We start from the raw sequence: 26,303 nt of genomic DNA, 5'->3' as shown, positions 1-26,303 counted from the left end.
CTGCCTTCCTTTTTTCAGCCTAATGTTCTGTTGTATTGATTCCTAGGCAGCCAGAGACCTACATTCATGTATAAGAATGTGAGCCAATGTGTACTGTACAATCAAGTTGTAGGGAATTTTTCTTCATTGTCTACAGTATTCCTGAGTCAGCAATTACATACTTGCCTGTAAAAAAAAGACTGTAGTACAATTTTAGTTCTGATTGTAACCTGAACTTTATTTTCAAACCTGTTTTGTGAAGTGAAAAGTATTTTCCTGTAATTAAGAGAGTTTGCAGCCAGCTTTTCTGGCTCCTAAAGCAGTTGTTTTTTTAAAATATTATATTATCTGGGACATAATTAAAGTACCGGATGAAACTGGCATCCATAAATAGCATAGCAGTACTAAAATAGTAGTACTTCATGTTTTACTAAAAGCTCTGGGAAGTCAGAGATTTCTAGGCTAGAAATTGTAGAACATTTGAGGAATGGGGAATTATCAAAACAGTATTTATTTTTGCTTTTGTTCTTTCATTTGTGAGCAGTGGTTACTGAAGTGAAAGTGGTTTGCACAATAACATCTCTGTGACTGTTACATGTGACGTACATAGCGGAATGTTTTTTCTCTAGTTCTGTTTAAGGTGTACTGCATAGACCAAACCTATACCACCATCCGCGTGCCGGTGTCTTCGTCTGTGAAGGAAGTGATCAGCGCAGTAGCAGATAAGCTGGGTTCTGGAGAAGGCCTTATCATAGTAAAGATGAGTTCAGGAGGAGGTACTGTATTTCTGTTATGTTAAGTATTTCTCATAGTGAAAGGGAAGCTCAGGAGGGGTTGAAAAGCAAGACTAATTCAGTCGTGGCTTTACTACCATATGCATGTTCAGCTAGTACAAGCTATGTCAGAGGCAAGTCCTTTCCTCACTGCAGGCACAGACTGGAGCTCACATGGCATACTGGGAAAATGAGCAGCTTGTGTATCTGCATGTTACAGAGTAGAGCTACCCCAGGTTCCCTTCAGTGTAGGACTTTCCATTTTTTTAACAGCAGAAATATTAGGTAAACATGGATAATGTCAGTTTAGATGTAAGAATTAGAAGCAGCAAAAAATGCTGCGGTACTGACATTCCCGTATTGGTTCCTGCCAGTCTGACCTCCGTTCAGCATCTTGGTGCCAAGCCCACTGACCTGGTGTTGGCAGAGTCAGGAGTCAGCCCTCTACTGTAGGCTGTAGAAATGGGAGAGTGACCTCAGGGTGGGTTCTGCTGGAGAATTAGTCTTGCTGAAGTATTCTGGTTGAGTATGATTGTGAGGACACACAGCGCTAATGAGAGCTGTTTCGGAAGGCATTTTTGCAGACAGTGATGCCTGCCAAAAACATTCACTTCCTGAGGACTGACACCAGGCAGCCCTTGTTTTTGCAGTTGCAGCAATTTTTTATTGTCAGATTTGCTGACAGCCAAATCTCTCTCTCTGACAGAGATTTTTCTAAGTTACCTCATTATCTTTTCTTTACCTGCGATGTGATGTTCTTTTAGAACTGCTGTAATGAGATTTGAATACAGTTAGATTTCATCACTTTCTTATGCAGTTGTCTTCCAAGGAAATTTCTAGCAAGAACAGCTCTCCACATGCTAAGAGCTCAGAGAAGAATGAAGATGTAATGATGGCTAGATTTTTGCTAGTAGTTTCTAGAGGTGGCAGTGCAGGCTTCTTAAACTGGCTGTGCAGATCGAGGCTGAGATTCCAGTTCTTGATGCCAGTTCTGAATGAAACTGGCTTGGGCTGAGCTTGTGATGTTTCTTCAACAAAGTGGACCTTATTGCCATCTATTTCTGTCCTGGACCTTGGTAGACTGTGTAAAATTTGTTCCCAGAATGCTAATTTGTGCAGCTATTGAGTCAGTCCTTCTGTCAGTACTACAAATATTTAATAAAGTCTTCTGTTTCATGTTTACAGAAAAAGTCGTGCTCAAGCCTCATGATGTTTCAGTGTTTACAACTCTCAGTGTTAATGGACGGCTCTTTGCTTGCCCGCGTGACCAGTTTGATTCACTGGTATGTATGTATGCAGTGCTCAGAAAGTTCAGCTCCTCAATTAATTTGAACGCTTGGTATTTTTTGTATTATTAATGCTTTAGGTAGAAACTAGTGGAAATACTCACAGTGAAGGGCTTGTAATAGTTCTGTGGAACAAGCCCTGAAATGAAAATGGAGTCATGTCATCATTTCCTAAACTAGAGCAGATATCCACTTGATCCACCTGACAGAACTTGATTCCAGTAGTCTCTGTGTCATACTGAGCATGTAGGAAGAGCTGAATATTATCACTAAGACAAATAGTAATTCCTGATTACAGAATTACCTCTTCGTGGCCACAAGGATATACTACAGAAGACAGATGTTGGCAATTGCAGCATTATGAAGATTTGGTTCTGACAGTAAATTCCTTAAAATCTTTTCTTTCTGAACCCCAGCAAATACTATGTCAAGATCTCAGATTCTAACTAGAATCACAGAACATATTCCTCCTAGAAGGTCTTTTTTTTTCTTAAGTAAAATTGCTTATAAGTACTTAGAGTTTATACAGTTATTCTAACAGTCTCCATGGGGTATGCTTTTATAGGGTTTGATTTGCCTGTACTTTTTGTTCCTTTTATTTCATTAAAAACAAATGTCATTGCCAAGTCATGTCAGCATGAACTCTGTTACTCCTACCCTTGTTTCAGCCTCCTGTATGCTTTTAACAAGCCACTTACTATGTATGCCTGATTTCTTTTATAGATATGGTAAAATCTGTGCTTTGCTGCTGCGTTCAATTTAGTAACCAGGGAATGCACATACAGCATACTGTAGTTCCATGCAGGGATATGTCTTGTTCAGTTTATTAAATTCTGGTGCTCCCTTAAGGTTAATTAATCCTGCTAAATAGATACCGGTATGAGGCATTCTACTCTAAAGTGAGGTTGTATTAGTACAATGTTGAGTACTTTTATATGGCTTTGCATGTCTGTGCAGACATACCTTTGGCAGCAAATTGTCATGGCTTTCTGTGCCTTTTCTCATCTGCTGCCTATCTACCTTGGATCAAGGCTTCGATAGGTACATCAACTGAAAAAGGAAAATCCAGGCAGGTGTACCCCAGTAGTGTGCAGTACAGGCATGCTAGTAACAATGAACTAGGAGAAGGCTGCGACACTGAACAACTTTTTTTGCTCAGTCTTCGCTAGTGACCACTCTACACACAGCCCTTGAGCAGATTGTTCAGAAGGTGAGAACTGGAGGAGCGATGCCTCTCCTTCTGTAAGCGAAGATGAGACTCGTGACCATCTGAGGAACCTGAATCTGTGAGTCTGGATGAGGTGCATCCCAGAGTGCTGGGGGAATTGGCTGACATAGTCATGGTGGTCAGGTGAAGTCCCCGGTCAATAGAAAAAAAGCAGTGTTACACCCATTTTTAAGAAGGGTAGAAAAGATGTCCAGGGTACTATCAACCTGTTAGCCCTTACCTCAGTTCTGGGGAAGATCATGGAGCAGATCCTCCAGGAAGCTAAAGTGCATGGAAGAGAGGGAGATGGTAACCAGCATGGTTTCACCAAAGGCAGGTCCTGCATGACCAACCTTGTCACTTTTTATGATGGTGTAGCTATGTCAGTGGACAAGGGAAGAGCCACTGATGTGATCTATCTGAACTTCAGTAAGGCATTTGACACGGTCTCCCATAATATCCTTCTCTCCAAAATGGAATGGTATGGATTTGATGGATGGACTGTTCAATGGACGAGGAACTGGTTGTGAGATCATAACCAAAGAGTGGTAGTCAATGGTTCAGTGTCCAGATGGAGATCGGTGACAAGTGGTGTTTCTCAGGGGTCAGTGCTGGGACCAGTGGTCTTTAACTTCTTCATCAGTGACATCAACAGTGGGATTGAGTGCACCCTCAGTAAGTTTGTGGGTGACACCAAGCTGTGAAATGCAGTCAGCACACCATAGGGGTGGGATGCCATTCAGATAGACCTAGATGGACTTGAGCAGAGAGCCCAGGAGAACCTCAAGAGGTTCAACAAATCTGAGTGCAGGGTCTGGCAGCTGGGTCGTGGCAGCCCTGACTATCAGTACAAGCTGGAGGGTGTAAGGACAGAACACAGCCCTGCCAAAAAGGACCTGGGGGTTCTGGTGGATGGTAAGCTGGGCCTGTGCCAGGAACATGCCCTTGCAGCCCAGAAGGACAATTTTATCTTGGGCTGCATCAAAAGAATGGTGGCCAGCAGGGCAAGGGAGGTGATCCTGCACCTCTGCTCTGTGGTGGTGAGACCTCACCTGGGGTGCTGTGTCCAGATGTGGCGTCCTCAGTACAGGAGAGGTACAGACCTGTTGGAGCATATCTGGCGGAGGGCCACAAAAATGATGTGATCTGAGACCTGAGAGCAGCTTTTCAGTATCTAAAGGGAAGTTGTAAGAAAGAAGGGAACACTCTTTAGCAGGGTCTGTTGTGAAAGGACAAGGGGAAGTGGATTCAAACTATTAGAGGGGGAATTTAGATTGGAGATAAGGAAGTTTTTTTCAGTAAGGGTGGTGAGACATTGGCACTGGTTGCCTGGAGGAGGTGGTGGATGCCCTGGCCTTGGACACATTCAAGGTCAGGCTGAACAGGGCTCCAAACAACCTGATCTAGCTGTAGGTGTCGCTGCAGGGGAGTTGGGCCAGATTGCCTTTAAAAGTCTCTTCTATCTGAAACAACTCTAAGTGCTCCAAATGCTACAGTGAGCTCCGAGCAGCTACAGGGCTGCAGTGTGCTAGTTTTTGTCAGTTGGAGAGGCTTCAGTAGGAATTAGGGTTGAACACTCAGCACCTTGTAAGAGGCTCTCAGCGCTGCACAACAGAATTCATCTTCTTGTCAACTACATTTTTTCAAAGATGTATAAACAACTTCAAAAATCTTACAACCTTCCTCCCTCCCAGTTTAATCGTTTCACATTCCAATTTCTTCCTGCTGCCTATGTGGGTACATTTATTCAAATTGCACTTGACAGTTCCCGTGTGAATATTGTTCTGGGTCAGACAAATTCACAAGTATGCAATGAGTTTACATCTAAGCGCTTCTTTCCTAGCCTTGGAAAATATGTGTTTGTTATGGTAACAGCTATGTTGTATTTGTCTCCAAATAGGGGAAAAAAGCCCTCCTTAAGTCTTTTTCCACAAATTTCCACACAGTAGAATTTTCTACACATAACTGCGTATTTTTCATTCATACTCCCTCTTCAACTGAAGGAACTTTTGTGTTTGTGCAAATCCCAGGCTGAGGAATCTGCAGGCTGTTGGAAGGTTGATGGCTGTCCTGACTTTTTTTTTTAAATATAATATTATACTTAAATACTTTATTTAAAAAATTGTAGATATATAGGTATATAGCTATAAAGGTAATAATGTCTGTGGGTAAGTTTAATTATTTTTAATTATGTGTATATTCAAGTAACATCATATTTGCATACGATGGTATTTGATATACAAGCTTTCCTTAGCAAGAACTCAAGCAGAAATAAAGCTCCTACGTACTGTGTATTGTTGTTGTATTAATCCAGCCAGTCCTTTTTTCTACATGTAATAGAATATTCTTTTATAGAAGATGGTTGATATAATAAGCTCAATTTTAGCGTTACAGTATGTAAATATGGCCTGTTAATCCTCCAGACTCTATTCAGTTGCTACTCAGAAAGGAGCCTTGACAATTCCCTGCTCTGCAATTAACTAACAAAGACCTTATAAGACATTGAAAAACTTGTGAGTGAACTCTACTGCCCTCTCCTGGAAACGAAACAATTAAAACGTGGGTTTGCAAGAAGCTTTACTGATGTTTTCCCAAAGGATATTTCAGAATGCATTTGAACTTGCAAGAGGATTGTTTGTTAGTGTTTAGCCAGGGCTGGCTCAAATGTGTTGACCCTAATATGTACAGCAGGTTACTTCAAAAGTGCCTTGATCTCAAGCCATGTTTTAAATCTCTTCAATATAAGATCTACTTATGTGCAACACTGTAGATCATGTTTCTTTTATTGGATGGTATGGAACTGTCTTTTGGAAATACTTTATACTTGAATGGTATAAAGAATTCCTTCTTGTAAGACTGCGTGTATATCATTTTCATTAGCATAATGAGGAGTTGTGCCATCACAAATGGTTAATAGTGCATCACGGTACTGACAAAGAGGAAGGATGAGGCATGTTTTATAAATGTGCAGAAGATCTTGCAATCGCTGCAGATTTCTGAAATATGGTGGGTGTAATAATTCTCAATGTTAGGGTCAGTAATTTACAAAAGTATCTGGCTTGTGCTTTGTGACTCAGTTGTTTGTACGTGAAAGAGGAAATTGGTAACAAAGGCTTTGTGGACAGACCTGTGCTCCTAAACAAATAAGCATGCGTGAGGAACACAACACGATCATTTCTGGCCTCAAATTTCAGAACAGTGCTAAGAATAACATACTGACAACAGTCTCTCTAATTTCCTTACAGTACCTCTGAAGAGATTTTAGAATCTCCCTCAGCATCCTCTGCATAGTGGATACTGGTTTCTGCATAAGACTTCTCTTTTCCTAATGCCAGCCTGTGGGAAACAGCAAATCTCAGCTTTCCTATTAGAAGCAGGTGCAGGGAAATGGTCACACTGGAAAACAAACAAACAGAAGCATTATGGAAGAAAAGCTCCAATCATGTAATTTAGCATTTCTAAGATATTTTTTCCATTTGTAGGCACCGTTACCGGAACAAGAGGGACCGTCAGCTGGTACAGTTGGGACATTTGAACTGATGAGCTCCAAAGACCTGGCACATCAGATGACAATTTACGACTGGGAGCTCTTCAACTGTGTGCATGAGGTAAAAAGATCCATCTATTCAGCAGATTAGAATCTGTTAGGGAATGTTTAGTTGGCGTGTTGTGTAGTGGGTATGTTCAGTACTTGCAAATCTCTGATCTTAATTTTCAAAAATGCTGCAGTAGGGCTGCCTACAGGTTTTGGAAGCATGAGGCGTTCTTTCTCTGATCTTATCTCTGAATCTTGTCTGTAGAACTCCTTGCAAACACATGCTGTTTAAGTACGTTTTATTCAAGATATTAAATTATTTATGCATAATCCACAGTTATGCTTTTAGTATGCCTCAGCTATTGACTGTTGGATTTGCAACCAAAATTCTTGTCATCGGTACAACAAGAAATGTAAACTGCAGAACAAGTTTCAGGCCAGTGTAGGAAATAGACACTTACCTGGTTATTGTTCTTATCTTCTTTCCGCTGTCCAAAGTATAAGATCTCTAGAAAAAAAACCTAATCCCCAGCATTTTTCTTCTTCCTAGCTGGAACTGATCTATCACACTTTTGGAAGGCATAATTTTAAAAAGACCACGGCAAATCTGGATCTATTTTTAAGAAGATTTAATGAAATTCAGTTCTGGGTGGTCACTGAGATTTGTCTTTGCTCTCAACTCAGCAAGCGTGTGCAGCTATTGAAGAAATATATTAAGATAGCTGCCCAGTAAGTATACAATAATCTATGAGCTGGAAATGAGGCTGAATATAGTAAATTTGTTGTTACTGTCCTTTTTTTGTTTGTTTGTTCTTGTTTCCAAGAAGCCATACATTTAGAGGTTAAAATGTTTTTTTTATTCAGTAATTCTGTCCATTCCCTTACAGTGTGGTATAGAAGCTTGTTAATACATATTTCTGTCTTACTCTTCATTGATCCTTGATTTATGAAAATCTCTAGACTTTTAGGGCTATGCTTTCACATCGAGTTGTGAATAAATATATACTTCAGCTCCCTAAGAGACTCCATCGTGAACCCTTACACACATTAGCAAAGACTAATATGTGAATTAACAAATTTTAACAAAAGGTGTGGTATTGAAATGATGAGGCTTGTGTTTCCTTCGGTCTGCTTCTGACAGTTTCCTAATACTTTCGTTTAAAAGTGCAACAATATGAACATCCTCCATCTCTTGGCACCTTCTGAGTTTGAGGTCAGATAGCAGGCAATTATTGCTCTCATCTTTTGTTCATGTAAGAACTGAAGCTCTTTGGAGCCTTGGTGTTAAAGAGTTAGGCCTCAGCTCCTTGCCATCCATGGAAGCCAAGAATGAGGACTTGAGGGGCAGATGCTTCGGAGGGAGCAGGGCATGCCCCTGCCCCGCATAGCTGCAGATGGTGATCACTGTTACCTTCTTCCTTCCTTTCCATTTTGCAGTATGTTTATTAGGCTTCTCACCTGTCACTCACTGTCTGAACTAACAGTTTGCCGAGGCGTGCGGTGGGGAGCTGCTGTTCTTAGTGTCTGTCTCAGACTTTGGGTGTTGTGAGTAGAGACTTTAAGCAGTATTACAGAACAAAGCAGTCCGTATTTGCTGTTAAACCGTGAACTTTAACATATGTTGCACTCCTTGGTGAAATATGTGAAGAAATTTCTAGTACAGCTGTGATGTCTCTGTCCTCCCAGTTCGTGATTCCACTTGGCTGAAATCAGTGTTCACATCAAAGCTGTGCCTCAGCATTCCGCTCTGCTGCAGGCTGGGCTCTGCTCCCAAGTGCCGCTTCCTTCCTGGGAGCTGCTTTGGGCCCTCTGGCGGCGCGGGGTTCCGTGAAGCTGAAGACTTTCAGAACCTGGTAGTGCGCATGCAGGATCGGGTTTCTGTGCAGAACAGTGAACAGCATTTACCTCTTCAGTTTCTAAAAATAAGATTCCATGATCTCACGGCCGGGAGAGGGCAGTGGCAGCCGCGCACAGCACAGGGAGCGGGGGCCTTTGCTGAGCTCAGAGGCGTGTAGCAGGGAAATGTTGAAATATGGGAAATTGAGATACAGTAGTCATTTCCATAAACACTTGAAATCAAGTACCTGAAAAATACAGCTAAATATCTTCTTAATAAGCCGCCCTAGCCAGTGGGTTCCTCAGCGTCATGACTTTAGCCCTATGCTATTTACAACAGCTTGACAACCTCCTGTTTACTTCCATGTTTCTGGTATCACTACAATGCTAAAAATAAATAGCTAAAAGTGGCTTGCTCTGCCGAGTCCTCTTTGTCTCCTGGTTGCAGAGAAAGCCAAAGCACAAGATCTGCCGAAGCACAGATGGAGCAGGCAGGTCTGACCGCAGGGCAGGAAAAGCACTGGGAAGTTCTGCCAGGCTCTTGCCCCCGGCGCGGGGCTGCTGTAGTAACAAGTGCTGTAGCATGCCTAAAACAAACACTGCACCTGAGTCTGAGGGGAGAGAAAGCCAAGGAACTGAATCAGCAGCTGGGGGCCCAGGCCTCCAGGCAAGATCCGTAAGGAAGCTTTGCTTGTGAAGACCCTTGAGACCTTTACCCTACCTGGAACTACGAGGCTCATTACAAAAGTGCTTGATGCAGCTCAGTGCTGCACGATTCATCTCGCGTGGCTGGTGGTAACAAGATGCCTTGCACGTACCAATTTTCAAAGATAGCAGTTGTTGAGAGCCCTGTTTCGATTCTGTGACGGGGGCCCAGATACCACTGCATGAGGCACACCGCTCTGTATCTGCCCCAGCACACCCTGTGCCGTGTGCTGCCTGGTGCCAAGCCCTGGCTCCCAGTGCTGTGCACACGTGCTGTCAGTTCCAGAAGCTGTTGTTACCTTTACATCTGCTGGGAAAGGATGTGGAGGTTACCAGGTTCATCTCTTTCCTCCAGCCATTGTAGGATCAAACTTTGAAACAATGAGAAGAAGCACACTGTGTTTCCTGTAGTGAGTTCTTCCCACAGCAATTGCATTCGGAAGGCCTTCTAGGAAGTACTTGCACAAAGTTTTATGGATAGCCACAGGCACTGTCTGTAGTTCCTCTTTGCAGATACACCCACAGGCTATTTAGAAACCTTCCTGTGCATCACTACACTCAGACACTTTCACCTAGTTTTTGAAAATAGTTCTTTCCATGCACACACGTGTTGTAAGCCCAAGGAGCCTCTAAGAAATTTTTTAAGTGTGTGTGTGTGTGCGGAGATAATAAAATGAATCTGCTCGTGTAAGTACTGAGAGGTTTTAACCACGTTTGTGTTGGAGACAAGAGTGCATGTTTATATGCATGTTGACAATTTGTACTAATGCAAAGATGTTTCCAATACAGTTCTTTCTGGGAGCTGAGGGACCTCTGCTCCAAACACACCGTGGTGCTTTGGAAAACCCACTTACTGACATTTTGCAGGCAGAATATATGCACCGCTGCCAGTGGTGCCATGCTGCACTGTTTCTCATTACAGTGTTCCTCTATTTGGAACTAAGCTATTCAGTGTAGAGCCCGCAGAGTTTATAGAACATTTGGTACACAGAATCTTAAACCTAGACTGATTCTAGCAGGGACTTAGTCAAATGGCATTGCTTAACAGGATATTTAGCAAACTTTTCCTTTTCAGAATGAAAGATAAATTCAAATTACATATTGCAGACAGATTTGCAGCTGCCTGCATTTGAGCACTACTGATGTGTGCTAGTAATTATTTTTACTATGCCAGAATTTATTCTCAGTGTTGCAAACTGCAGACAAATCTCCTTTTCTGGATTTAGTTGTGCTTAGGGAAGAGCTTATCACTGACAACCTATCCTGGTTGCTTTTCATCCTTATCTCCCCTCAGATCCACTAACAAGGCACTCCCTAACCTGCTCTAGTCACATTAAGTTGGAGTAGCTTTAGCATTTCAGCTTATCTTCACTAATCTTGCTTGGCTGTCCCTAATCTGACGTGGGAGAATTTGTGTGAGCAGCTCTGCCAGAAGATCTGAGGGTGCAGCAGACCATCCTACATGCAGACCATCAGGTGGGGAGAGGTTTTTTCATATGCTCAGTGCTCACGCAGGGCAGACACAAGAGAGGCCCAGATCTAAAGGACTCACCTCCTCAATACATCAAGTCTGGTGAAACAGAGGGACAGAAAGAGCAGAGCTGATGTGGCGTTTACAGAGTCAGACAGTAGCATATGATGATTGTACTAATTTTATGTGGAGCTGAGGATGCCGCAGAGGAGCTGAGTGTCAGCAGTTAATTAAAATTCTCAAACCATCTGAGAAATGCAGTTCAAATCTTGTGGAAGCTTTCTTGGAAAACAGCAAAAGAAGCAGAGACTGAGATTCTGAAATCAGATTTTGGGAATTAGTTGTGGAAAACAGCAAGTTATTTGCGGGAACCTCGCAAGACACAGATCTGTGTGGCTTTATTCTCTGTCTTCCCTCCCCATTGAGTAAATGAGCCACGCAGTGCACTCGCAGTCAAGGAGCTGTATGAAGTGTATGAGCTGCTCCTGTCAGAGCTTGACTGTGCCCACTCCTGCATATGGTGTACTGAATCTTCCATAATAGTTACATTCCCCAGCTTTTCTAGCTGGTAACAACAATTCTGCATTGCATTACGGATAAAGGTTGACCCAGAGCTCCTACTGCCCTGGACCTCATTAATGATGCTGGTAGCAAAAGGTAGTTCGTTGCCTGAAGTATCCTAAAAAGTTCCAGAATATACAAGCACTACTTAGAAGCCATACGCAGCAAGAAATCATTGACACACAGGCATCTGAAGACAGCTGGTCTTCTCTTTAAAAGACTCAGTGCCCTTGTAAACTGCAAGGAAGATCTTCTAGGGACAGCCTCAAGCATTCATAGCTGTTCTCAGAAGCTGTCAGCAAGTTCTTCTGCAAATGGGATCGTGAAGCACTGGTATTTCTGGGGTCTGAGTTGAGCCCAAATCCGATACTGTCCTTCTGGATGGGAAGGAACTTCAGAGACTCCTTTAATGTCCTTGCAGATGCTGGCGCGCAGTGAAGTAGGAGCAGGAGGTTGTTTTAGGAGAGAGAGGAAAGGAGCCTCACAGTGTGGTGAATTAATCCCACAGCAGAGCAATGGTGCGTTGCTGGTCAGGGCTGCGAGGCTCCTCTCAGATTTATGTTGGATGTGTGGGCTCAGCTCCCTTCAGGTTGTCTTGTGTACATCTGTTCCCACTGATGCTTACAACTTAAAACTTTGTGTTTCAGCTGTAAAGAATACAAAAATCTGAATTCCTTTTTCGCTATTATTATGGGACTGAGTAATGTTGCCGTGAGCCGTCTGTCACTGACATGGGAGGTAAGTCCTAGCTACAGCCCAATTCCAAGGAGTTTGACTGGTATTTCTGCTTTTAGTTAGCAAAAACGTGTTAGGTCTTTATTACTGGAAATGCTAGCCCTAATTATTCAGGTCCTGAGCAGAAGCCTTCAGCTTAGGGTGATAATTTGTATTGGTGAGGCAGTATACCCGTAGGTGTGCTCAGTGCTCACAAGCAGTTAACAAGTGTGACAGCACCAGCTTTATTAACTGCATTGCCCAACAGGATAAGCAATGCAGCCTCTTACATCAGCGCATCCCATCGCTGACTTTACTGGCCATCTGTTGAGATCACTCGTATGCTGTTCTCTAAAATGCATCCTCTATTTGTATGTATTATTTTCAGATCTCTATATGGACTCTGTTACCCTAATAACACATGGGTTCTGTTTTTCTCTCTGGTATGTCCCCTCGATTGCTGTCAGTGTGGGCTTCCCTCTCAGAGCTTCCACTTGTTTCTGTAGCTTTGTTCTTTTCTTTGTCAGTATCCAGAAAGGGCACCGTGTCCAGCGGGATGAGGCAGTAAACACGTGTAACCCCTAGGAACATTCTGGTTGTCAAAAGCAGTGCAGATCTGAATGTGTGTGTATTTCCTTCATTAGAAACGGAAATAGTTGGCATGATGCAACTGAGACCAGGATTTGAACACCTGAAGAAGTGGTCTGAAATAGGAGTTCAAACTAACACACCTGAGAAGGCACCAGCCCGATCTGCGCTAGTGTGTGTTGCAAGCAGTGTATACAGTCAGCACTGAAATCAAAGATTTGCAGATCAGTTTCACAAAATAGTGACCTTTCATTCGTGGGTAGAGAGAGGAATAGTTGGGAGAGCTGTGGCAGTACAGGCGCTGTATGAAGACAAAAGAGGTACCTGGAGTTACCTCAGCAGTCTGAAGTGGATGTCATCTGTTAGTGTTAGCGAACCTGAGCTCAGCAAATGTTATCACACTGCTTGTGTAGGGCAGTCAGTCAGTTTGCCAGGAGAATCTCTGCAGCTTGATTTTTAAACCTTATACGTGTATAGATTATGCTAAAATCCAAACATCTAAAGACCTGATTTTTGCTGTATTGTCATGCATTTACATTAGTTGCATGCACAAATTAGATATTTGCAGGTGCAAATGTCCAATTATACCACTTATTTCACAAATACCTAATCTGCATGCATATGCAAAGTAGGCAGACAGTTGTTCACACACATCATTAAAAATTAGGCCCTTGCTGTGGCACACTGTAAATATCTTGCTAGGGCACACACTCTAAATGTAGGAAGTATTGAAAAAAATCATCTCTGCACTATAAAGTCTCTTAATTTTTAATGTTGCTCGCTGCCAATAGTAGTTTATCAAAACAAGAAAGCTGACATCGTCTGAGTGTGCATAAAAAGTTGCTCTGATCTCTGAATAATTTGTAACACATCTTATTGTCTTTATAGAAAAATATCATTTAATATGTCTAAAATAGTACGAGAGGGAAAAATATTTACTAACACCTATTTCACACTATTTGCTGTGCAACCAACTGGCCATATTTACAAGTGCAGGTATTGTGGACTAAAGTCTATTCATTAATTTATAGCCTAGAAAGCAGTAGAGACTGCTGGGCACATCAAGAATGCTGATGTATTGGCCAGAAAACCTTCTGGAAATGCCTAGGGGTGGACTTGAACGTTGTGAGGGCAGTTCCTTGTAGGTATGAATACTGAAGCCGAGCCACCCCTTCACAAGCTGTGTTTAATTTATATTTTGAGATAGAACGTCCTGGAGCCACCCGCTTAACTTTCACTGCCATTCTGAATTCAGTGATTGCAATGTGAACCAAACAAATATCTGAATCTGAACATCCCATAGGAGTACACTGAAGTTGGGATTTAGATCAGGATGCAGGTTTCATGGCTGGTCCCGTCTCTATTTATAATCTGGTTGCTAGGAGACATGTTGTATTTTAGATTAGCACATTGTTAGAAATATCTGGCAAAAAGAGCACTTTCCTGACTTAGGGCGTTGTAGAAGGAACCAGCATTTACAGTAAAATTACCGTACAAATTGGATTTAATTAAGTTTTGCTATTTTTGTTTTTATTAACAGAAACTTCCAAGCAAGTTCAAGAAGATCTATGCAGAATTTGAAAGCTTAATGGTGAATAGCAATAGATCCCTTATTCTGTGCACAATCTGAGCTAATTCAGTTTCTGAGTAACTGATTTGAATTCCTTGATTCAGAACATTTTATATGCCCTTGTTTGACTTTAAGAAGTTTATGATCCCATTTTAGAGCTGCTAAAACAAGTATGTATGACTAATAAATTATACTCTTAGGAACCTACTCTGAGAGAACGTATGTATCACTCAGAGTTAATCTGGGAATCTCAGAAATGCTTTATCGCATGTTTTCTGATAGCACATATGGGAAATTTTATTTTACAACCTGAATTTTTCCAGGCAATACATTTAATGTTACAGCATATGCAGTGCTGGCTCTGCAGCTGCAGCGAAGGAGGTAAAATGTTTGGTCCTTTTATAAACAACTTTTTCGTAATCAGCTCTTACCTTGCTATTTGGCATAAGAAATGTTTGTGTGCGGCGCGTAAACTGAATGGGAAAATGATAAAAGGCTTAGCTTGCAGATGCACTTTTAAAGCTGCAAGAGAAAACGATGACTTTAATAAATGCCACGGCACCTAAATGAATGCATACAGTGTCTTAATACGTGTAATCATGCATATTACTAATTATTTGATTTTTTTCTTAAGGATCCATCAAGAAACCATAGGGCCTACAGACTAACTGTAGCTAAATTGGATCCTCCGATAATTCCTTTCATGCCTCTGCTTATAAAAGGTAAGCTTGTATGCTGCCAGAATTATTAACTTGAAAGCTATTTGTCAAATACTTGAAGAGTCAGAGTAAAAAGCAGCGAGAAAAAGCAAAAATCAATCTCAGTGTGGGGTATGATCTTTTTCCATTATAAAAAGTGTGACACAGAGTCAGGAAAAACTGCTTTGGTGCATCTGAATATTATACCTCAATTTTACTAGCCTCAGAAATGCTGTAAATGAAAGCCTAAATGTTTTACTTTTATAGCTGCTTTGATTGTTGTAAGGAATAGGTAAAATGTTCTGTTGTTTTGTATGCCACGATTCGGTTATGGGCTTTAACACGTCTTTTATTCCCATACAGACATGACGTTTACTCATGAGGGAAATAAGACACTCACTGACAATCTAGTAAACTTCGAAAAGATGGTATGTATTGCGTTTCGGAAATGATGGTTGTGGGTTGAAAATTTAAAACAACAGAAAAAGCAACCCTTCTTATTCATCTCTTCACGAGTGAATTTCGCAGCAGTGACTTCTAGGGCCACAGAAAGGGAAGGCAGCACCCAGAGCCGGCAGCAATAGCGCGTTGTGCACGGAGCCTGCGCCCTCTGCGTCTCTGGATGGAAAACCTCATGCAGGTAGAAAAGAAACTGCCCACTGAGCCGTACACAGCCAGAATGTTTCCTAGGAGAGGCAGCAGCAGAGACAGGAAGCAGAGCTGTTAGAGGCGGCTTTTAACAGCCAGTTTGAGACCATGCTGTGATTTAACTGCTGTTCCTTCAAACAAGACTGAACTGCCTCGGGCTGGGGCAGTTCTGCATTGCTCCTCAGAGAGTGAAAGGAGCTTTAATACAGAACATGCACATCTTATTTCCACTTTAACAAGTGGAAAGAGTCTTCTATGACTTGTTTGCTGTCATACTGGAGAGAGATCAGTGACAATAGGTTTGATTTTTTTTTTTTAATTTTATTTATTTTAAATAAGCTCTCATCATTTCAAACACTGTCAAAACTGCAGGCAGGCAAGTTCCCACAGGAGAGATCTTGATTGAAACTCAAGTTTCTCAGTAGTGAGAAGAAATTTTCTTGGCTACTAAGACCACATTCTCAATTAATGTGATTAATGGTACGTAGATCTGAGTTCCCAGGGTTAGCCATGCTCAACTATGAGCAACCACACTGCAAAACCAAACCTTGACTTTCTGTTTCTGCAGTTTAACTCCATTCAGAAGTGCTAGACCTTATCTGCTGTGGCACCTGTGTCTACTTGTTTTAAGTACTGCAGTAACCACATCCACTGCACTCCAAAGTAGTATCCTGAACTGTGATCTTCCTCCAAAGGGAAAAAAAATGAGAACTTTCAGCTCTTTAGAAAGCTTCATAGAAAAGTGATTATCAATGAGTAAACTCTTCTCATAAGATATTATTCTCTAGTTCCAAGAACTGTCCTACGGTGGAAATACCATTCTACTTAGCTGAGACTGTCATGTGTGTGAATGGTTGTACTAATGCCTGCGTAAGGGCCTGACCTCACTTTTCAGTAATGAAATATGTAATTGCATATGCAGACTCTGTTAACAATTCCTTCCTAAGGCCCTGAGCTTTTCTGCCTGGGGAAAATGACTTTTTCCTAGACTGCCTATTCTTGCTAGACAGATAAATATAAATAAGTGTAGATGAGAAGTATTTGTGGTAACACAAAGGGATCTCAGACTTGACTGGAGCACTGCCAACCTATGGAGATGGTAACTGTATTGTTGTAACCATTTAAGTCACTGCTTCTCTACCTTGCTTGGCCTACTTACATGTCCCAGGACCAAGAGTGAAACTTGTAAGCTTAAACTGACCTATACGTAGGCTGCTGCAGATCTGCCCTTTTCACCCATATCTGCACATATACTTTTATCTTCAAAGTAGAACCAGAAACAAACCAGAACGTAGTTTTACTAGTAGCACCCAAAGGTTTGGAACAGAATTGTATACTGAATGAATATACTATTACCTGTTTTGATCAGTAATCTGAGCTTCAACTATTTCACTTAGGAGAGGAAACTGAAGTTCAGTTGTTTTATTTTTGATGCCATTTATTTTTCAAAGAATCAAAATATCTCATGTTCCACCACACGGCAGGGCAAAGAATGTTCTCCTTGCTCAGACCTCTAAGCCCTTCTTGAGTTAGTACCTTACCTAAAGGCTCTTTCTTCTTTTTCTCCAGGCCTTATTACAGGCGTATATTTTGTGTTTTTAATACTCTTTACTGGCTATTCTGCTTGTGTCTACTGCTTCTCTCTACACTTAGCTCCTCAAAACAGCATGTGTTTGGGTTCCACTAACATAACTCATTCAAACCCTAATGTGAGCCTGGCAGTTTTTAGGTTTTTGCGTGTGCCATCAGGTCAAACAAAAAATAGACCTACTGTTAAAACTCAGTCACTACTGCCTACTTATGTTAAGCTTACAACAGTCATACCCACAAATAATTGCCAGATATTAACTAGTGAAAACAAGACAAGACCGCTCAGCCAGACAACTCTCAGATAAAGTGTGTTCTCTTTAACAAGTGTAAACTCAAAGTAGTTCTGTGATGTTATTCTGCTCTTTTCAGGAGAAAAGTAGAAACCAGATTTCATCACAGGAATCATGACCTGCTTTTTGTCATTTCTGCATGTTTGTTCTGGTGCATGCTATTCTGTTCCAAATGGAGATATCTCTAAATATTGCTAGGAACGGTTCTATTACTGATCTGCCTAAAACATCTTCATTCTTTACAGAATGATTTCCCTTGATCTTAACTTTGATGCTTGCTTAAATTTATGAATAAAACTTTCCAGGTAGTTCCCACTGGTGGTGCCATTTTCTGCTGTAGGAGATGAGTCCCTCCATCTCTCGTGTAAGCAGTGATGAAACTGAGAACAGCCTCTGGCATTGTATCTGCATTCTCACCACAGAGCTCTGATTCCGACAGCTGATGTGCTGCTGACAACTTTATTCCTGTAACTGGCAGCCAAAAGTAGAAGTTTGATCTGGTGACATCCTTCAGCTGAAACCGAAGCTTCCTTTAAATCTCTTATGTTTCCTGATGTTCCTGCTGTTGTTTATATTAAACGATGCATCTTGAAACATGCAGGAGCTGTCAGGCAGTGTCTGAGCCAGGAGTTCCACGAGTGCCAGGAACTGTGAGGCCTGATTTCCTCAGAGTTTTTGTACCATGGTTGCCTGAGCTCTGCTCGGAGCTTTCCTTATGGCTGGGGCTTGTGTGCTTTCTTCATGGCTGGGGAATTCTGCATGAATAGGCTTCTGTCATAACATAGGAACTTACAGCCTTTTCCCTAAAGGAGACAGAAGAGGCCCTTTACGTGATCCTTCTCCACAGCTATCTGTTTTCACAGAGAATTGGTAGGAACTTCCTTATGATTGAAGCTTTGGGCTTTTTCTCAAATTTGACAAAATTATTCCGAGGAGAAGGGGAGAACAGATTGATGTTAAACACATTAGCCTACTTTGTCTGTTTGTTTTCAGAAAGTCAGACTAGAAGGGAAAGGAATCAAGTCCAATTTTTCCTGCTGCACTTCTCTGCGAATCAGTCTTTTCAGAGGTGCAGTGGCAAAACTGTGGTATTGACAACATTGAGGGGACACTGCTCCACAGAGCATCGCCAAGTATTACCTGCTGCTATCTTTGTGACTATCTGCTCCTTCTTCCCAATCCCCATCTCCTGATCCCCACAGAAGTCTCTTATCTGGGGGAGGCTGTGAGGAGCAGGAGTTAGGGAAGGTAAACCAGGGAACAGAATGCCATGTGTGACAGAGCCACGGTTATGTGCGAACAGGGAAGTTTGTAAGCTGACCCAGGTAGTCTGTATGTGATGTGGGCAAGCAATATTTAATGCATCAGAAATATGTATGCTCTTTGTATTTGCTGTGCTTTTTGCCATGCCACTTTGTTTCATGAAGCAAGGAGGCAGGGAGATAGAAGAAATGAGAATTTGCCCTTAAAATCCAGCCTGAAACACGTTACTTGCACTTTTGTACGTAAGTAGACAGAATAAATTACTGCTATTAGTAGTATAAGTGTTTTGTAAGAGGTTTGTCTTCAGTACCAAAAAAGACATTGTTTTAGAGCAATACTGAAGTTCTTCTCCTTGTCTCACAGTAAAAAGCTGATAGAGACAAGTGTTGCTTAAATATGCCTTCTGCATTCTCTTTGACCTTGTATGGTAAAAACTACCTGCATCTTTTCTCCACTAATAACTTGGTAGTAGCTGTTAGTTATAAGTGGTGCTTTATGAGACCCATATCTGTGCAAACTGAAAGATTAGCTGTTGTAGAGGACTGAGGAATGAATAGGCTTGTAAAATTTCTGAACGCTGCAGTTGTAGTTTGGCAGGTTGAGAGTATTTTGAGATCTGCAAGCAGGTGAAAGTATGATAGAAGATCGTAGATAGCAAACAATGTATGGCTTGGAATACACATTTGTCTTTTAGCTCCATTAATGGCCCTCTTTTCACATGAAAAAGAACCCCCCCAAAAAGCTGTCAGTTGTATTAGTTCCTCTAAACTGTATAATATCAACGGAAGTGGGAAAACTTGCAACCTGTAAGGCACTAATATGTAGATGGTAACATATTACATATAAGTCACACTGCTTTTATAACTATTCATATTTACACACACACAAAAAAGCCTTTTCTTAAGATGATGTCTTTCCAGGGGAAGAAGGGAGAGGAAGGTGAGGAAGTTAATGGACGTGATTCTCCTTAAGACAGGCAATACTTTATACAATTTTTCTTTCTTCTTGCCTACACACTTTTTTCCCCATCTTGGTTGTACAGTCCTGCAATCTAACTGCCACTACTGAATTTTGTATTCATAGAGGGAAGATGCAGTTATTTAGGAACTTTACTGATGCCATTTCTCAAATCACCAGACAGCCTGAACTTTCCCTGGCACAATCTCCATGTAGCATGACTGTGCAGCATCTCAGAAACGGCACCTGTAGAGGGAGCAGAAGTCACAAAAGAGCTCTGAAACCGCTGACCTTCCATGACAGCACAAGGCAGTGCCATGATGCTGGTCACCGATTCTTCTTTTTGTCAAACTTCTTCACCCTTCAGGTGTGAAATGAGGATTAGAGAATCTGTGCATATTGGTTTTCAGGTTTTGTGGAGATGAACAAAAGGGAATTCTCACTCTGATCCTTATGCAAAAAAGGGCAAACATTCTTTCATTTCTGGAACATAAAGATTATGCAAAAAGTGTGTGACTAAAGCCCTTACAAGTTTTCTATGGCATATATGAATATGTATAACATTTAAAAACCTCGGTTTGGAATGGATTAGAAGATAATGTGCTGGCCTGCTGCCACTATTCCAGACTGCATAAAACTTGAAAGGATATTGTTGTGTATATATAGCATGCTGGTAGTTGCAGTTGGTTGTTATATTATGCAGTTGATTTATTTCAGAAAGATACATATTTAGTCTTGTATGGCTTTTTGATAATGGTCTTTCTTAGCACAGTGAGTAAACAGAAGTTTATTTTTGCAGCCATTGACTAGAGGTAATCCTCTGAAGAGAAAAAAAAAAAGAGCTGGCAATTAAACTTCTATTTGACCATTTTCTCCCTATGTTTCCAGTTTTCTTGCATCAAAAGAAGAGAATCCAACTTATCTGCATGATTCAGAAAGGGAAATTCACTTCATGTGCTGCTTTTCTGTCCAATTCACACCTTCCAAAGAGGAACTAGTTTGGGTTTATATTAGATAGCGAAACAGCTCTTGCAAAAAGCAATATGAAAGGACATCTTGAAGGATATACGATGCTCCAGAATCTCCGTTTGGTTGCAGTGTTATTTTCTGGCCACAGTTCCTCCATTTTTTTCTGCAATAACACCCACTTCTTCATTCCTTTGTGTTTCGTCATTGCCAGGATAGTTCTGAATGCACAGATTGAATAAGATTATCCCCAGGAACAAGCAAACTAACTCCTTAAAATTAAAACTTTCAGCCAACTGATGGAGACCAGACAGTTCAACCCTAATCCAGAAGTCAGAAGAGTTCACTGTCATTTCTGTTTTCCTTGCCAGTACCTGTTATGACTGTTTCTCACATAAAGGACACAAAGAGTAAAACTATTGCACAGAACAGTCTTTTTGATAAACATAAGTTTTCAACAGAGAAACTTAATGATAAGTTAATCAAAAACTGCCTAGCTCCAAAGCGCATTATTAATCGAGGCTTCAAAACCTACAACTTTACCAATATTAACAATTAGGGTATATATTGACGACCCAACTAGGAAGCACATCAAGCAACACCAGAAATCCTCATGAGAATGAATTGTACTTAGGAAAGCTCCCCATTTTAGTTAGACACTTGACTTTATCAGGTTGACTGGTCCAATCCAACTTCATGATCTTCCCTTTAAGCAGTTATTTTGGAGAAGTGGTTTTTGAAATAATACATGTCAAAATAACAGCAACACATGAGAGTCAGAGCCAAATATGAAAGCACAGAGTTATGAAACATTCATGTTTTCGTGTTCGTGTTGTTTTGATTTTTTTTGATTGGGTTAGACTTGAAGAACCAACACGGTAATATGCAGTGCGTTCTGTCTCAATCCAGTATTATAATGGGTGCTTATCCTTGAGTATTTAAGAGGTTCCATCAAAGTCAATGGGGCTTATTCACGTGCTTAATGCTAAGCACATATGAGAATGTTTGCAAGATAAGTGCCTTAGAAAATCTGTTTAGTAATAATGGCTTGAAGAAGTAAGAAAATTAACATACTATGAAAGTGACTCTTACTTGAAATCTGCTTATTTTCCACATGTAAATCCATATGACTTTAGAAGCAACGTAAGCAGACTCGTATCCAAATTCCCATGATCTTTCATAAATTTGTGTTATATTTTTCACATCAGCTTCAGAGTGCTGGCATTTCATTTGATTACACAATGTGTAATCCAGAAGAATGTAATATGCATTAAAATGTCAAAGATTATTCATCCGGTGTGTGTGGAAGGAATGTTTTACTTTAGTGCTTCCCATTCTTGGAATGCTACTGATATTTATTTAACCACTTTCACCTAAGATTATAATTGTGTATGAATTTTGAAGAGCATATAGGTTTAACTGTTTGCTAGTAACAGATATACCATTTTGTTGTGTAAGAACTTCTGAATCTCACACAAAATTTCAAGTAGGTCTGAAGCAGCCTTGTGAGAGTGTGCTATGTTAAAGTTTCAATTTATTTAATATTGTGAAAAATAATTGTAGCCAGCACTGGTGGATGGTGCTGTTAATCACAAAAGCCAGTTAAAATCTTGCAGTCCAGAATTAAAGCTGAAATGTTTTGCTTTATGACTTAGCACCATTTCTTCTTAAAAACTATTGCAAAATAGCATCTGATTTATCGGAGCAAAATATGTTGAATAACAGTTTCTTACTTGAGTGAGTGAAACGATGCATACTGAAGAGCAAGCAGAGCCAAAGAAGACTGAAGTGAATTCTGCTTTTTTTTGAATTGCCAGTAGGAGTATCCATCAAAAATGAATCTGCTTCTCATTTGGAACAGATACACTTGTGCAAGCTAACACTAACATATTTGTTTGATGAAACCTGCCCAGAACCACAATGCTAACCGTGTCCATTCCTACCTGTGATTTCAGCGTGCTTGAGAATTGGTGAAAGTAGCTCTCATCTGGTCATTTTTTACTGTCATTTCCAAGGAGGGCTCCACTTCAAACTCAAACAGATATGAAACATGAAAGCTGTTTAGCTGCTGACTGTGTTCGAGAAATGTCTTTGCTGTTAGGAGCTGATGGTCTGAAAATGAAAAAGTGCACGTACTCCAAGCCATTTGTACGTGATATTCCTTTTGCTTTTTAACATGGAAAGATGGTATCAAATAAATGCATATTGAAGGAGCTGATTTTTATCCTTAGTTAAAGCATTTTGCAGGGCATCCAAGTAAGGGAAAGGCCTTTCTGAGCACATGTAAATTACACTCATGCTCATTTAAAGCCTGTGTAAATGTAAATCACACCCTACGTATGAGAATATCAACCTTAAAATTATATTTTCAATCATAAGACTTCTTTTATTGGCATATGTCTTCACACACAGGCGCAGTTAGGGCTTCGTTTGAATGATGATGAAATACAGTGCTTGTTTCCTGATTGCATCCCATCTTTTCTTTCCAGCGCATGATTGCCAACACTGTCAGGACGGTGAAGTTCTGCCGAAGTCAATCCTTCAGTAAGTGTATTACAACATCTGCACAGTCAGCATTGCCATCAGTAGCTACAGTAATTACAGTCTGTGTGTAACAGAATTGAAAGAGCCTGGTTTCCAATTAATCTTCCCTGTTTGGATCCTCTAATGTTTCACAGGGTGAACTGTCCTTCTGAAAGTTCCAATAAGCTCATTCTCCTCCATCTCTTTGCAAAGAATGCAAAGGAGCTAAGTTTCTGTGGGGTCTCTACAAAGCCCTCCAATTAAACAGGTTGAAATTAGCCACTGGGCTCAGAAGCAGTTGAAGTGAGGTCAGCAGACAGAAGCATGTACATAGATGCAAGATGCTCGCTTGCATAAACCCTGCTTTTGTAGGAAACCAGGCCAGAAAGATGACATTACGGATGACATAACTGCCTAAGGTGATGAATTTAAAACTTGTTTGTCAGTGTAATTATCTGAACCTATGTGGGGCCAGGTAAGATGATGGCGCTGTATGACAGCCAGGCTTGCTCTGCAGGCCTTGTCCCATCTTGGACTCACTGGCGCTGTGTTTCTCAGTGCTTTGTTTGCTTTGCCTCACAGCAGCCCTTCTCCTTCTCAAAGAACAGAATAGATAGTCTAAAAAGTACATTTTTATTCTTTCTATCTGTATCAAAGCATAACTCTTGAATATCGAGGGAGCTTTTTTTCCAGCCCAAGTTTTTTCTGGCTCTATGTCTTTTAATTTCCATACATTAAGCACTAGTGAGACCTCCACCTCACAAGTTATTGAGAAATTGAAATGGATTTTTGCTATACTTGATACAACAAAATGTCAGTAGTTAGATGTACCATATCTAAGTCTTGTGCTTGGCAGGTATTTATGTAGTGGATGCTTCAGTATCTTTCTATTGGAGAAGTTTGTTAAGTTACCTACCACACATTTCATTAAATTGTAAGCTGTCCACTGGGAGGCTGAAGATACTCAAACTGGAAGTTAGTGGTATTTCATAATGTTGTAGGAGTACTTGCAATGCAGCTATACTAAGTACTGTAAATAGGTGGTAAACTTTGAGTCTTGAATGGGACAGCCACTAAGCAGCCACTAAGTGTTACAAGGATTTAATACTGAGATAGAAATGGGAATATTTCATGAAAGGACGCTTAAATCTATTATATGTTTTTGAACCAGTGTGAACACTGCTGGTTCAAAAGCAAACAAGAAGCTTTAAATCATGCTAGTTAGTTTCTGAATTTATAGTTGTTGACAGGTAAGCTGATGTATAAAACCGTAACCAAGAGCCACCAATTCGAGTAAATGTAGCCACAGATATCTGGGAGGAAAAGTTAATTTGTAGGGGCAGTAACCAGAAAGACTATCAGATATGAAGGAAAGGTTTCAAAGAGAGAGATTTCTAAATATTTTCTTTTTAACTCACCAGGATCTGGTGCTTCCTGCGACAGCTTGTAATGAGTTATGCATTCTGTTCAGGCATTTGTTCATTTAAGTGTATCAGTCCTACATCATTTCTCTTTCACTAGATCCTGACGCAGCCCTAGCTAATAAGAACCATCAGGATGTTCGGAGCTATGTGAGGCAATTAAATGTGATTGACAACCAGAGAACTTTATCACAGATGTCTCACCGACTAGAGCCGCGTCGGGCATAAACATTGGAGGCAATGATGAGAAATGATCTTTTATCCTGTCAAGGTCACTTGTTAAGAACTTCACTTTCTCTGCAACTGCACTGCCACTACAAAAATAAGCAAAAACATATTGTAAGGTCTTAGGCAACGCACAATGTACTACTGCCTGTCAGAGAACTTTGGCTGAGAAAGAATTTACGCACTGTAGCTGTAAGGGTGGCCATGTTGTGTACTATTAATTCATTTTAAAGTGCAGTAAATGATTTTTGTATGGATTTTAAAAAAGGGGAAGAAGAAAAACAGTTTAAAATGCACAAAAAAAGGCTCCTAACACTTCTAAGGGAGCTAGTGTTTTTCCTTTTTCTTTCTAACTAAAAATGTATGTTTTATAATTTCTTGCCTAGGTCAGGAAAGAACTGACAGTTTTGCTTCCCCAGCTACTGTTGACCTCAATATGAGATGTATGTAAGCATCTGATGAAAGAGCAGAGGTTTGGGAGAATTGTCCAAGGTACAATTCCATTCAGGGAATACTTTAAAATTTCCCTTTGAAATATAGCAGATACTAAGCAAAAATTCTAATGTTATTTGTACTGCCTACTTAAAGCAGTGTGGCCACTTGAGAAAACTGACAGGACTGAAAATATTTTGAATGATAACTAGATTATTCTGTGTTTACATTTTACTTCTTTTTTTAAACTATCAGGTTTTTACAAAATTCCACTATGAATTAGTAAGGCTGTCAAAATCATCAATAACATAAACGTAGCAAAAGACTGGTTCAAAATGAGCACAATATGCACAAACAGACTACATGAGAATAGTTTCCTGGACACCAGAACCTTCAGCTATGATTAATACTGGCTGGCTAACAAGTATTTTCTGGTCTTAAGCATTTACAAATATCTAAATTTTCAGCCAATTGTTTTGCACTTTCAACAGACTGTAAATAAATATTAATTCATTATGTTCTAAAATATTTATTTATGTAATAGCCATTGTGCAAAAATAATTCTGTTTTGTTTATTTTGTTCAGCATGTTCTCAAGTGCAGCTTTTGTCTTTATACTTTGTGAGCATCTCGTGTAGGAATTGTGTGATGTGTTTTCTGTAAATAACACGCAGTACCTTATTAAACATAATTGACGGAAAGGTTTGGTCACTGGCCTTATTTGCACTTTCAGCTTCGTTCCTGTGTAAGTCCTAGTGCTGCTTGTTGGCAGGTAAAGTAAATTCACTTGTATTTTGCTGGGCCTTGAGTCTGCACGTAGTCCACATCCGTGCTGGTAGAGATGACCACCATAAACCCAGTGCGATGCATCCCTGCCATGGCAGGGCTGTAGCCCTGCAGTTCAACACCAGCCCGTTCAGGATAAGAAGGGACCTGATGCTCCCAGGTAAAGACAGAAACCATTTACAGTGGAAAGGTTTAAATGAAGAAGTGATGAATTCTTAATTTTAGTTAACTCAGAAGTTTGTCCTCCTCACTCATAAATGTGAACACTCCAGCCTACTGA

At 40.6% G+C, this 26,303-nt stretch overlaps 1 protein-coding gene across 10 annotated transcripts in view; it reads left to right on the top strand.

Annotated features, from left to right (window-relative positions):
- Positions 1-25,938, top strand: part of RAPGEF4 (Rap guanine nucleotide exchange factor 4) — a 144,586-nt gene extending 118,648 nt beyond the window's left edge. For 9 of the 10 annotated variants that reach the window (XM_025152580.3, XM_025152579.3, XM_025152581.3 and 6 more), the window contains 10 exons: positions 609-755; positions 1,938-2,035; positions 6,728-6,853; positions 7,331-7,509; positions 12,001-12,091; positions 14,196-14,246; positions 14,860-14,947; positions 15,287-15,351; positions 23,127-23,181; positions 24,682-25,938. In XM_025152580.3, coding sequence (XP_025008348.1) covers positions 609-755; positions 1,938-2,035; positions 6,728-6,853; positions 7,331-7,509; positions 12,001-12,091; positions 14,196-14,246; positions 14,860-14,947; positions 15,287-15,351; positions 23,127-23,181; positions 24,682-24,809 — 1,028 coding nt within the window. In that variant the 3' untranslated portion in view covers positions 24,810-25,938. Of the gene's footprint in view, positions 1-608; positions 756-1,937; positions 2,036-6,727; positions 6,854-7,330; positions 7,510-12,000; positions 12,092-14,195; positions 14,607-14,859; positions 14,948-15,286; positions 15,352-23,126; positions 23,182-24,681 lie in introns of those variants that run through there. The other variant, XR_005861769.2, reaches the window with a different exon arrangement.
- Positions 25,939-26,303: the final 365 nt, after the last annotated feature.

This window comes from Gallus gallus, chromosome 7 (genome assembly GCF_016699485.2).
Source record: "Gallus gallus isolate bGalGal1 chromosome 7, bGalGal1.mat.broiler.GRCg7b, whole genome shotgun sequence".
NCBI classification, from domain to species: domain Eukaryota; kingdom Metazoa; phylum Chordata; class Aves; order Galliformes; family Phasianidae; genus Gallus; species Gallus gallus.
This window is presented reverse-complemented; position numbering and strand designations above follow the sequence as displayed.